Here is a 14,521-nt window from a genome sequence, read left to right on the forward strand (position 1 = left end):
AACTATGATATCAATGGACTGTCAAAACTCTCTTTTTTTAAAATAAATAAATAACTTTTGGCACGATACAATTACAATTTTTTTTTTTTTTTTTGGGAGGAAAAAATAAGATAGACTTATGCAAAACCCTGGGTCATGATGGAATACATGACTTAGATCAGATGATAATTCCTCTATTCATACAACTATAGATTTTAGATAAGAATAAAAAATGAATATCCATAAATAAATATAATAGAAAGAAATGTTAGAAATATGGATTTTTTTTATATAGGATATAGCTTCATGGTTTTACAAGGTAAGAAACCGTTGGATTTATAACCATATCAGCCGAATTACTCAAATTGGATCAATCCCCTTAATAGGTATGCAAAATAATAAAATTCTAAAATAATAATTTTTTCAAAATAAAAAAGGGAGTAAAAAAGGAGGAATAAGTTTCTTTTGTTTTTGTGGTTGAGAAACAAGGAGGAATAGTGAGTTAAGAACTAAGAAAGACACTTTGTTACTAAGGGGAAGGGGTCATCCCTCTCCCTCTCCTTATAGGAGGTTATGAAAATTTCTTTATTGAAAATTTTGTAGTTTTTCGATTTGTATGGCAATGCCCCATTAATAATAATAATTATTACTATTATTATTATTATTTCTCATAAACATTATATCAAAAAAAATTTAAAATAATTCATTAACAAATAGACTAAAAACACGTATTAATCCAACCATTACTTTTATTACATCTCCAGAAATCAGTAGTCTTAAACAAGGAAATTGCACATACCCACTTCAAATAGAATCCAATATCCTTTGATTCTCAAAAAAAAAATAAATAAATAAATAAGAATCCAATATCCTTAAATATTATCCAACGTGTCAACCCCTCATTAGCTCCCACCAACATAGAAACAAAATAAATGCTACATTTTTTTTGCTAAACAAAAATAAATGCTACATAAACAAAGAACTTTCCATATTTTTATACCAACTACGGCCCTCTTCATATCTTAAAAAAAAAAAAGGCTTTCTTACTCTTATTACTTGCTCCCACACTACATCAAAACAAAAACGCTCTCTCTCGTTTGGTTTGAGTTTTGTGTATCTAGCTAGAGGTAAGAGAGTGATCATCATGGGTAGGAGGAGTTCACCCATGAATGTGTCGTCTGAATGGGTGAAGAAACAATCTATGAGGATGAAGATTTGTCTTGGTGCAATGGTTGCACTTTTAGCTTTGGTGGCTTTGAAGCTTACCATTCATGATCTCAACCACTTCTACATTGGCTCAGAATTCACCCATGCTTTGGGAATCATTGTCTTGATTTACAAACTCACCACCAAAAAGACTTGTTCTAGTACATGCATCTATATTTATATACCTGCACTGCATGTCTTCCTATTATTAATTTTTAAGATAACCAGAAGCTGTTGTTATTGATCTGTTTTGTCTGGTGCGTTAAATTATCTTCTTTTTTCTTTTTTTTGGAGAAATATTTATCTTTTTAAATTGTCAACATATTTGTTTAGATTCCATATGTTGTTTGGTGAATTCATAATTTAGTCCATACACTTTTAATTCTTATATTTGACTTCTTAAATTTTAGATTAATAGAAAAAGAGAGCTAGATTATATTCAAATTAATAGATTTTGTAATTTTTGGACAAACAAATCATTCCTTTTAGTCTGACTCAATAACAATTTAGTTCCACGACCTTTTCCGTTCTTATTTTGAGCCCAACTCAATGCTTACATTTTGATCCATAAAGTTTGGAGTAAAAATGATGTCAATTGACGTCTTTTGATGGAATCCTAACAATTTCACTTTTAATCCGAGCTTTAGAAGGTAAAATGTATCACTTGAAAGTTTGTAGGCTAAATTGTGATTTGACCAAATCGTTAAAAGGCAATTATAATTTTCCCTTTTATTTTTCTTCCCAAAAAAAAAGTTGAGTTTCTTTTACTTTATTGACTTAAAGTCTAAACCTCATGTCTGAGGAATTAAGTTTATAAGAATGACCAGTCTTTGTTTAGAAGCACAACTAGGATTTTAATGATTAAGGAAAAGTAAGTAGCACAATTAGGATTTTTTTTTTTTTTTGAGAAGACACAACTAGGATTTTAATTCAAGGGGAAAGATTAAAAGATAACGTTGACAAGATATTAATTTTGAACTTATCAGACTAAAAATTAGCAATTATATAAAATCTTTTTGACAAGATAACATGTGTGTGAAGCTCCCTATTTCAATTTTATTATTTTCTGGCTTTATACACCAAAATTAGCAATTATATAAAATCTATGCAATCCAAACATTTTTTTTTTCCATAAACTGTTCCACAAAATTGGGATCTGTTTGGTTGTCTTAGAACTTAATATTTAAGCATTTTTGTGGAATAATAATAAATTCTGTAATTTGCTCTGGTGTTATATATTGAAAAAATGCTACCAAATGCTGCTTTGCTCATTTTGGAGAATAGAAAAAGGCAAAAAGTGAATGATAGGAAAACAGAAAGTTTCAAGGAAATTTTTTTTAAAAGATAGTGCAAATTGTTTCATATCATGTTTTCTTTTTTTCAACTTTTGTTTGCCATGTGACTTTTAAGTCTTAACAACAATAACAACAACCCAATAAAAAAAAAAAATTAACTTATTTTTCATGAAAATAGGAATTCTCTTTCTGTAGCAGTTCTTGACATGATGTTAAGGTTTCAAGTGTGAGTGTGTGACAAGCACGAAACTTTTTATTTTCTATCTACCTTCACAAAGATATGTGTTGAGTTCAACCCATTAACTAAGTTTGAGGAGTATTGGTAGTTTCAATAAAAATGTTTTATTGCCTTGTTCAGGCCTTTCGTTAAAGACTCAAGAACTCACAGCTCTGTTCGTAGGTGCAAGGTTGGTCACCATTATGGCGGGTGGAATTTACATAATATTAGATGTAATCACCCTGGTGGCAACATTATGGGTTATATACATGATCCGGTTCAAGTTGAAGTCAACCTACATCAAGGAGCTTGACAACTTTCCCTTATATTATTTGGTAACAACATTTCTGCTTCTTCTGTTCAGATTTAAACATTTAGTCTACAATCATTCCTTTAAATTTATCATAATTTACATTCCTTATCCTTGATATAACGAGTATTATTTATAGTTAAAAAATAAAAAATAAAAAAAAACAATTAAAATCATGGAACTGCCTTTTTGTTTAAAGAAGTTGATTTAGTATCGAGATTATTGAACATACTGCTAGAAAATTATCTTATGTGGTAAACAATAATGCCTGATTCATTTGTTTCTCCTTAGCCCATTGCAAAGAAAGTAAAGCCAAGACGACTGTATTTATAAGAGCTTTAGACTGTTTTGAATGTTGCACTATTATTGTATTCTTACATGTTTCACTTTTTGTTGAATGCTCATCTTTTTAGCTAAACATAATTAGCCACTGTAAAACATTACATGACAGTTGAAATTAGTATGTGTTTGGAATTCTGTCAAGGAATTGAACTAGTATGGGTGATATTTAAAATAAATAAAATAAATATATATATATATATATTTCATTAGCTTTTATTTTGTATCGCATCTCTGTAAGCATCAAAAAGGATGTTTTGTTGTACCATTGTATGGAACAACATGAGAATTGATGTCAAGTTATTAGCTATTCTTTCAAAATGTTTTATTAATATATTGCATTGAACACTTCATAATGACTGCCCTTTAATCTTAGATATTAAAAAAATATTTAGACAGCTATTGTTTTAGCAAAGTATAAAGAGAGATGAATTAAGGATGTTCTGCTGGTTATTCTATGACAGGTGGTGCCTTGTGCTATCCTTGCCATACTTATCCACCCTAATGCTACATATCATTTTCTCATTTGTCAAATCCTCTGGGCATTTGGTTCATATTTGGAAACCATTTCAGTGCTGCCTCAGCTCCGTCTGATGCAGAATGCAAAGGTTTTAGCTTCATTCCTCTCTTTACTTTAAACTCAGCATTTTATAAATTTCTAGGAAATTCATACTAATTTTGGTCCAGTCTGGCTAGATTGTTTCAGATGATTGAACCATTTACAGCCCATTATGTGTTTGCACTGGGAGTTTCAAGATTTTTGGCATGCGCTCATTGGATAATTATGGTGAGACATTGCAGGATCACATAATGCATAAACTCAATCTGAGTTCAATATGACTATTCTTATTACATCCATGAAAATTTAGTGGACTCTGTGTGGAACTGGAAACAACTTGCTAGAAGGGAACAACTTAGTAATGTGTGTTTTGCCTGAGCAACTAAACATTCCTTAATTTTACTAATAGTATTCTTACTTGATTCAAGTTTAAAAAGTATTTAGGGTGAAGAACACTATGAATTATTGCCTGAACAAGCTCAATGACATCTTTTCAGATGTTGTTCAAATGAAAGAATATATAGAATAAATCATCATTAAAAACAACCATATCCTCATGGCATTGTGTATCTAACCTGGATATTTATCCTCCCCAATTTCCAAGTTTTATAAAACAAGGACACTTCATTGGTTCACAATTGGAAAGTTTATAAAACTGTTTGCGGCAGAGTTCAACTCTACTGATACAAAATTTTATAGTTATATAGTATTTGCAAGTATTAGCTTCTTTTATTTCAGAGGGAAATATTAATGTGGGCATTGGGTTCTCTAGTGATTTCGCAACGTAGACACTATCAGACATTGATTTTTAACATACCACTCCATTCTTGATTTCAGTAAAGTTTCAACATTTGCTATGCTTGGAATGCTTCATAAACTTATTCTATTATTTTAAGGCTAATCATGAGAACCCCATATTAGAATTGTTAATTTAACCCCTAGGGATTGCTCTAGTAGTTCAAAAAGCCTCAGGAGATCTATTAGGTCCTGGATTCAAAACTTCTAGCCAGCATTTTCGGACCACCCCCAAGGGGTCCCTCCCACCAAAGGAAATATATATTAGACTTGTTAATATATCTGTAAGCTGTATACCACCTCAGTTGGATTAAATTCTTAACTTCCAAGCACAACTCATGTGATGCTGGCCATGGGTTTGTCTAAATGTATTTCTCAACATTTATGAATAGATCCTCGTGCAAATTGGTTCCAGGAATTTTCATGATGTCAAAATTCAGGCCACATAGCGTTCATAACAAAGTCATATTATCTGATTAGTTATGAATTAAGCCTTTGGACTAAAATATTTAACGACACTTGAATCTAGTCTATGAGATTAGGTCTATATGACTATATCATACTTAGAATAACAAGGAATGGGACTATGCTTTTTAAAATTTATTAGTGACATTAGTGTTGATTAAATTCTCTCTTTTTTGCTTCATTCATAGTCTGTACAAAAGCAAAAATTTTGCAAAATTCAGCCACCCATATCATTATGTTTGGTGGTGGCTTTACTTTTAGAAAATAACCTTTCTTTTGTGCCTTAATGATGGGAACAAATAAATGCAAGCAGTTTTACGAGACCGGTGGAAAGTATTTTTATTTGATTGGTAGCGGCAACTTCTGGTTTGGGGCTGCTCTCCTCGCAGAAATAGTCCAAACATTCATCTTGGCTGACTTTTGTTACTATTACATCAAGAGGTAAGTCCCCTTCCATATGTAATTTTTGTTACAAACTGTGTTGCCCTCCATCATATATCTAATTGTCACATTGTCTTTGTCCCTCCTATCTTTCTATTTGCAGTTTCATGCAAGGCCAACTTATAATGAGGATGCCAGTTTAGAAATCAGCCTTGGAGATTGTAACATTTCGTTTACTTACATTGGCTTCTAATTCAAGCACCCAATGAAATCAAAGTGAATTTTCAAATTTTGATCTTTATTGTCTTTCCCTTTTCTTTCTTTCTTATGCTATAAAATTTACAAAGATTTGGGTTACCTTTTATTAGGTTTTGATTCTTAGAGCATTCACACAGGAGTTTTTTAACAAAAAAGCTATTTTAGCACTCACATAACCAAAAACCATGTAGGAAGAAGAATGAGTAGATGTGAATGAATGAGTAGATATAATTTCAATGGATTGGCTAGTTATAGCCTTTCCTTCGGTGCTTCATTTAGAACCCGATGTGTACAATGATCCCTCGAAAAGATGTAGGAAGAAGAATGAGTAGATATGGATGAGAAGGCAATCAACACAATTCATCTCAACCTAGGTGATGAGGTCATTCACAACATCCTATAAGCAAAGATAGCAAAAGAAGTTTGGAACAAATTAGAAAGTCTCTATATGAAAAGGAATCTGATGAACAAGTTGTAAATGAAGAAACAACTTTATGGTTTACATATGAAAGACGGTTCGGATCTGTTGGAGCATCTCAACATGTTTAACATTTTGAACACCCAATTGTCAAGTTTTGGCTTTATTAGCATTGCTTCCTACACCTTTTGATTATCTTCTAACTACTTTGACGTATGGGAAGGAAACCCTAGAACTCGAGGAGGTGATCGTTCTCAGGCTGATGAAGATGAAGCAAGATGGTGATCGTTCTTAGGCTGATGGACTTTTTGTAAAGTCAGAGTCAAGCAATTGTAGTAGAAGTAGGTCAAGAAGAAGGAACTAAAGCAGGAACAGATCTCAATCTAGATCACGTGTAAAGAAAGATGTAGAATACTTTTATTGTCACAATAAATAGCACTATAAGAATCAGTGCAAAGAGTTGAATAAGCATCTAGTGGAGAAGCAGAATGGAAAGCTCTTAGAATCAGCTAGCGGTGTGAATCATTTTGATGACTTTCTTATTCATTTGCAAGATTTTCACTTAAATTTTATGTTATACTGTTTTTATCACTAGTAACTGATTCATCCCAAAACCCTTTTTGATACTCAATTAATTTTTCTATTCCTCTCACTTTTTTTTTTCAATTTTTTTTTCATATCTATATGTACATTTTCTTGTAGAAATTTGTAATAATAAAATATATAGAACAAAAAGAAACTCTATCTATTAGATTATAATAGACTAGAAATTTAAAAAAATAAAATAAAAATTTTGAGTTAAGCAACTAAGTACTAACAACTATGATTGAAAATTTTATGAAATTATATATATATATATATATATTTTTTTTTTTTTTTTAAAAAAATTGTTGACATCTAGGGTATTATATACTATATAGAATTTCATATCTCCGTATGTGTAAAGAAACAAAGAAATTGAAGGTACCACCGAGCGCGTTGGTCAACTGGTAAGGGGTTGTCCTAGCTTAACCAAGGTCTCGTGTTCGAGCCTTGGGCATGCAGTTGCGTTAAAACTCGGTTGGGAGAGCTTTGCCGCCCTTGTGGTCCTACCCGGCTCGAATCCGGATTTAGTCGGAGCCCCTGTGGTTTCGGATACCGGGAGGTTTAACCAAAAAAAAAATTGAAGGTGAAAATTTAAGTATGTAAATTAAATAAACTAATAACGTAGTGGTCTGATTTCTTTTTTCTTTCTTTCTTTTTTTTAGGTTTATTTTATAAAACCTATGCTACCCCTATCCACGTTCCTACCCCACCCCAATTTGTAAGTTAGTAAAATTATAGAATGAGCGTGTGTTTGCAAATCAGACCCCATTTGGTAGAGTTGTTAAACAATTCATTTTTATTTTTTAAACAACATTATACATTTTTTCACACATTTTTTCACACACTTTTTCACCCACACGTATTTCAAAAAAATACAAACAACATTACTCAAACTCCTCTACCAAACGGGACAGTTCACAACCCAACCAAAAACGTGCATACCCATGCATTTTTGGGTCTCACGGCACTATTCACAACTTTAAAAATTATTTTGCTATAGTGTTTTCAATAATAAGTTTTCAGTTTTCAGCAAATAATTAGCGATATCCAAACAGAAACATTTAATTTTGCTATAGTGTTTTTAACAATAAGTTTTCAGTTTTCAGCAAATAAGCAATATCCAAACAGAGACATTTATCAACACCTTATGTCAAAATGTAAAGACTTTACAGTAAAGCAAGTACAAAGTAATTCAGCAAAAAAAAAAAAAAAAAAAAAAAGTAAAAGTGCAAAAAGAAATAGATTTTTTAGAGAAGAGACCTAAGGAGTATAATTAACAGTAGATAAAGGTAAAAGTTAGTTGAAATAGTACAGTGTGGCTCATGAATAGTATCAAAAGTGCAGTGAGACCCATGAATAGTAGCAAAAATAAGCTGAATAGTAAAATAAACTAACAAATTTCATCCATGCCAAACACACACTCAATGAAGAAGAAAGTTTGAAGCATAACTTAGGAAGTTCAAAGTTAAAAATAAAAAATAAAAATACTTTCTAGCCATTTGTATAGAAAAGAATGAGGTTTGAGATTGATTTTTCTTTTTTTTCCCTTTGAATTCAGTTTTGTTCCATTGAGAGAGTTACTTTTTAGCATCTATGTCTGAGAGGTTAACGAGTTTTATACTCTAGAACTCTCATAGAAAATAGGAACAGTTTTAGTCACACATTCATTGATTTTTTTTTTCTTTGGAAAAAAATTACCTTTTATTCATTAGTTAACATTTGGGGCCTAATTAATATTTTCATAGATAAATAAATATTTCTGTTAGGGACATATTTGATGTAAATTGGCTAATCCTTTGACAAAATACATTTTACTTATAATTAGGTAGATCTAGGATGGGTTTAGTACTTCAAAAAACAAGTGTTTAAGTTTAGTATTGAAACCATGCAAATCTAACCAAGAAACAAGTGAAGAAGAGCTGTTCATTAAAACTCGACAGGAGTCTCGATAGAATCCTTTCTATCAAGATTTAATGTTGAAGCTCGACACAAACTGTATCTGTCACGAATTACAAAATCAGACTTTTCAAATCTGATTACACGCATATTCCTATGTATTTCTGTAGGGTTTCTTTTTTCACAACCCTAGACATATATAAAGATTATTTTAAAGGCTGTCGCGCATACATTGTGTGACCAAATGCAAAAAAGTGCCCTAGTTCATCATTCTCTTTGTAGAAGCTTTTGCGTCTTTGCCCCAAGGGTTTTGTAACCAAGGAGCTTCTTGATCTTCATTATTGATGAACTAAAGAACTTTGTAGCCAACATCTTCTTCAAGTTGGTGGAGTTAGTCACATACTGTGATCCGTGCATCATTAGTTAGTCACATACAAAGATTCGTGCATTGTACGAAGAAATTGCCGTTACAATACAAGTCCAATTAGGTATTGGGGTAAGGGTTCAACTGTAGGTTGATATTTCAAGATAGGCCAAAGGGTTTGGTAAGATGTCTTATACTTGTAACCGCTTGTGATTGATAATAGTAGATTCTTAGGAGTAGTGACCTTCAATTCACCCGATAGGATTTTGCCTCGGTGATTTTCCCTATTTGTAAACAAATCACCTGTGTCAAATTTATTTTTCGCTGCATTTAGTATAATTGGTGATTTGTTTGTGCTACAACGCCATTGCATGTTAAATTGATCTAATTAATTAATTTGCAAAGGGGTCAATTCATTTTAACCCAAACAATTTCTATTGATTAAAATTTGGGGCCCTTTTTTACTTGGGGGTCTTAGGTTGTTGCCTAACTCCATCTAGTGCTTCAACCAGCCTTGTGTAGAGTTCCATAAGCTCAAGTTATTAGTTCTTCCATTTCCTTCTCCTTTTCAACCTTAGTTTCTCATTTACAATATGTTTGGTTAGGTGATTATGGGGAGGGTGGAAAAAATGGAGGGAAAAATAGGAGAGAAAATGGATGAGAGGGAGTTTGGTTAGGAGGGGCAAGGGGGAGAAAATCTTGAGACTCAGTTCGTTTTTCTCTAGGCCCACCAAAAAATAATCTCCCCAAATCAAGGAGAATGTACAAAAGAATATGTGAAAGGCTCACTACTGGATCTTTTGGACAAAATTGTCCTTAGATCCTTCCTAGCTGTAAGGGTTCAAAAATGGTCCCAGGCCCACTTAGAATAGTGGTGCTTGGTATTTCTGGCCCAACATAATTAATTTATAAGAGAGTGGGCTTTCTAAGTCAATTATAATGCTAAGTAGGGGCTTTTTATGTAAAACTATCTTCTTCTTTTTTTATTTTAAATTTTAAACTGTGCATAAAAAAATTAAAATAAATATTTTAAAAAAAAAACAAACAAACAAATTAAAAAACCAGCCCAAGAAAACTGTGTGTGAAACAATAAATTTTGGCTCACTCAATTTTGACAAAACCAAAAAAGAAGTCTAGGAACACAACAAAATAACACAACATTTTCACAATACTTCTATTTTCAACCGTGATAGATCCCAATCTAATAATTTATTATTTTATTTTGACCTATAAGGAACTTACACCTTAATAGTTCTAAAAATATTGGGATATAACAAAATGCCCCAACATTTTCATGGTACAATACCATTATTTTTAGTTGTGCTAGATCCCGGTCTAATATTTGATTATTTTATTTCTACACATAAGTAATTGACACATATATAACAACATTTTTCGCAATATCTCTATGTTTACATTAAACTTACATTAATGTAAACTAGTATGTAACCCGCGCGGTAACTGTAGTGATGTTATTGGTCAATTTTATTTATTTTTTTTTTTTTTTGGTTTATCAGACGAATGATAGAATTAGATAAAACAATGAAAAAAAAATATTGCATTTTATTATTTAAGTGATGCTATTGGTCTTTTTTCTTCTTTTTTTTTTTTTTTTTTTTTTTTTTTGGTTTATCATAAGGAGGATAGCATTATATAAAACAATGAATAAAAAAAGAGAATATTGCATTTTATTATTTAAGTGATGCTACAATGAAAAAAAAGAAGAAGAGAATATTACATTTTATTATTTAAAATATATAAAGAGACATTAATATTTTTTTTTTTTTGTAAATTGTGTATACAACCACATAGAATATAAATGACGGGAGAAATTAAAATAAATAATGAGCAAGCATGTTTCAGAAAATCATGATAATTATTCAGGGAAAAAATGTATCTTCAATTCATATTACCTGCAAGTACTTTACCAAAATGTTCTCCTTTCTTTATGTCTTGCAAAAGTGCATCCAATTTTATTTTAAAAGCTCTTGCAACAATGTCTAGTCAGTCTTCTGGTTTTTAACCAGGAATCAATTCTAAGAAAGAAACTATTTCTGGCCATTTAGGATTGCATGTAAAAGTAAGGAAGAGGTCTAGATAGCCTACCCACCAACATATTGCCATGGCATCTTGAAAGTTATGAATAGACATGGGAAAACGGGCACGTCGGGTCGAGCTAGGTCAATTGGGTTATGAGTCAAACGGGTTGCGGGTCAAAACGGGTCATTTTAAGCGGATTAAAAACAAGTTTGGGTCAATCGAGTTGCAAGTCGGGTCAGGTCGAGTTGACCCATATTTTTCACATGAATTTTTTTTTTTTTTTTTTTAAAGAAAACAACATGTATTTGCCATTCGGAAAAGTTATGCAACAAATTACTTGATGTAAAATGTATTACTTTGAATTCATCACTTATATCAAGAATGAACTCGGTTAAACTTATTAATACTTACTCAATAATTTTAAAATTATAAAAATCCTAACATTGCTATCTAAAACAAAATACACAAAGATAAATAAAGCAAATACACAAGTTTTATTTCTACACAATTTCAACATCTCAAAATATAAAACAAAATTACAAATGACTTATTGGATAACTCATTTGACAAAGAATAAAAACAAGAAATGTAATGGCTTGAAATTCGATGGAGCTCGTTCAATGATAAGATAGATGCTTTCTTTTTCTTCATAGGGATGACTATTGTACTTCTTGGTTGGTAAATAAAAAGCACTGCTGCTTGGTGGTTTAGAGCATCCACAATAGTGGTGCTAAATAGCTATATTGCTATTTTTAGCACCACTTAGAGCATCCACAGCAGTAGAACTATTTTTTTAGTTATTTGGCACCACAAAAAGCTACTTTATCTATTTAACCTACTCATTTTACAAAAAATCCAGCAGCAGTAGATCTATTTTAACTTTCAACACAATAAAATAATATAAATATCACAATAAAATAATATATCTACTACAATAAAATAATACATCCAACTACCAAAAAAAACACCACAAACCGATCAATGGCACAATCCACAACCACCGCCAACAAAGAACAACCACCCACAACCACTACCAAAAATCCAAATTAGCTAAAAACCACCACACAAATCACCACCAACACAGCCACACCACCTCTGACCCACGAAACCTAGCCACCATGAAACCCAGCCAAACTGCCACCACAAAACCCAGAGAAACCCACGAAATCCAGCCACACCACGAAACGCAGGTGGATGGCTTTCATGGCTGCCCTCTTCATCAAAACCCCATATGATCCCTCTCACTCTATCACCAAATTTCCAAATACCTATTTCGCCCCTACCTTCAAAGTCTCTGTTTATGTGCCTTCAGGTCGAAATAAACGAAGGCTACAAGTTTCCTCCAGGTTGATTGAACCCAACAGGGGGAAGCTCGTGGACCTTCTGGTTGATAAGCCTCTCAAGGATTTAAAGAAATGAGAGGCTTTGTCTCTGCCTAGAATCAAGCTCTCAAGCATTGATCTTCAATGGATCCATGTACTCAGTAAAGGTTGGGCAAGCCCACTCCGTGGGTTTATGCAAGAATCTGAGTTCCTCCAAATGCTTCATTTCAACACACTCCGACTCGAAAACGGGTCAGCCATGAACATGTCGGTGCCGATTGTTTTGGCCATCGACAACTCTCAAAAGCACCAAGAGAAGCTAAAAGGAGATGAGGGAGAGAGAAAAAAAAATGAGAAGGAAAAAGGAAAAAAGAAGAGAAGCCAGAAAGAGAGAAAAAGAAAGAAAAGAGAAAATATTTTTTTATTGGTAGAAGAGAGAGAAGTTTAATAAATTTTTTTTTTTTTTTTTAGCTTCTCGCTACAGTGCACAGCCATTTAAGCTAAAAAATTTTAGCTATAGCACCATTGCTGCAGCATGCATTTTAAGTATTAGTGGTGCTAAAAATAGCAATATAGCTACTTAGCACCACTATTGTGGATGCTCTAATACTTAAAATGCATGCTACAATAATGGCGCTATAGTTATAAAAAAAAATATATATATATATATATATATATTTTATTAAAGTTCTATCTCTTCTCTCATTAAAAAAATATTTTCTCTTTTCTTTCTTTTTCTCTCTCCCCGGCTTCTCTTCTTTCTTCCTTTTTCCTTCTCATTTTTTTTCCTCTTTCCCCTCTCTGTTGGATCTTCATCTTCATCGTCGATCTATTCTGGGTTTGTCTCCGGTTTGTACTAGGTTTGTCTCTGAAGACCCATCTTGCCCACACCGCCGTCCCACGCCGCCGACCCATCTCACCCAATCCTCCATCTCACTGCTCACCCAACGCCAACAAGCCTAGTCGTCCATCTCACCGCCAATCAAAGCTCCATTGCCGACCCAAGCTTCATCGTTGATCCAAGCTCCACCGGCACCGCCTTCACCGAACTCAGGAGCTCCGCGAGACTGATCAAGGTAGAAACGAGGCAGAGGAATTCGGCTTTGGTGGTGTGGTTGGATTTCATGGGTTTCTCTAGGTTTCGTGGGTCAGTGGTGGTGTGGCTTTGTTGGTGGTGATTTGTGTGGTGGTTTTTGGCTAATTTGGATTTTTGGCAGTGATTGCTCTTGGCTTGCTAGTTGTTCTTAGGTGGTTGTTCTTGGTTGGCAGTGGTTGTGGATTGTGCCATTGATCAGTTTGTGGTGTTTTTTTTTTTTGGTAGTAGGATGTATTATTTTATTATAATAGATATATTATTTTATTGTGATATTTTTATTATTTTATTGTGTTGAAAGCTAAATTAGATCCATTGATACTGGATATTTTGTAATATGAGTAGGTAAATAAATAAAATAGTTTTTTGTGGTGCCAAATAGCTAAAAAAAAAATAGCTCCACTGTTGAGGATGCTTATAAGTCAAATTACATATACAGGAATATTTGTACTACATACATACGTCTATACTGTAACTAGCATAGTTATACATGTATGCATGATGTCCCATGCATGCATTTTCTTGTAGTTGCCTTGTCCAAAGAAACTGGAAAAGTTTCTGAAACAGCATGACATTAGTGAATTTCTGGTTATGTAAAAGAGTCATATTTATTCAAAAATTACAAACTCAAGAGAGTATGTGTGTAGTGTATAATTTATCTAAAATGCAATAATAAGTTTGCTTTTGTTCATATATAAATTTTTGCATCTGATCCCTCTTAACTTATAATTGATGTTTTCGTTTTCCTCATGGCATGGTTTGCCATAGGAGATTATTTTCCAGATATTCTCTTATTCATGAAAAGGTTTTTATGTAAGAGATAGATAGACACATGAATAAACAAAAAAAAAAAAAAAAAAAAAAAAAAAAAAAAAAAACATATACAATATTTAAAGAGGCATTTCCAAAGCTTTCCTGTAAAATATCTTCCCTTGTTATATTTCATGTGTAGACTGTTTTTCTAGTGAGCCACATTAATTATGCACTTGTAATGGAGCA

At 32.5% G+C, this 14,521-nt stretch overlaps 2 protein-coding genes and 1 long non-coding RNA gene across 3 annotated transcripts in view; 2 read left to right on the top strand and 1 right to left on the bottom strand.

The window, feature by feature from the left end:
* Positions 1-14,521, top strand: part of LOC126699078 (uncharacterized) — a 96,043-nt gene that overhangs the window by 38,565 nt on the left and 42,957 nt on the right. The gene's annotated exons all lie outside the window — the stretch shown is intronic.
* Positions 1-14,521, bottom strand: part of LOC126699076 (uncharacterized) — a 108,007-nt gene that overhangs the window by 38,553 nt on the left and 54,933 nt on the right. The gene's annotated exons all lie outside the window — the stretch shown is intronic.
* LOC126699077 (uncharacterized) lies at positions 1,124-5,749 on the top strand. The gene is made up of 6 exons (XM_050396634.1): positions 1,124-1,346; positions 2,839-3,032; positions 3,811-3,954; positions 4,053-4,133; positions 5,479-5,606; positions 5,710-5,749. Exons 1-6 carry the CDS (start codon positions 1,124-1,126, stop codon positions 5,747-5,749), a joined length of 810 nt encoding a protein of 269 aa, XP_050252591.1.

Source organism: Quercus robur, chromosome 9, assembly GCF_932294415.1.
Source record: "Quercus robur chromosome 9, dhQueRobu3.1, whole genome shotgun sequence".
In the NCBI taxonomy this organism is placed as follows: domain Eukaryota; kingdom Viridiplantae; phylum Streptophyta; class Magnoliopsida; order Fagales; family Fagaceae; genus Quercus; species Quercus robur.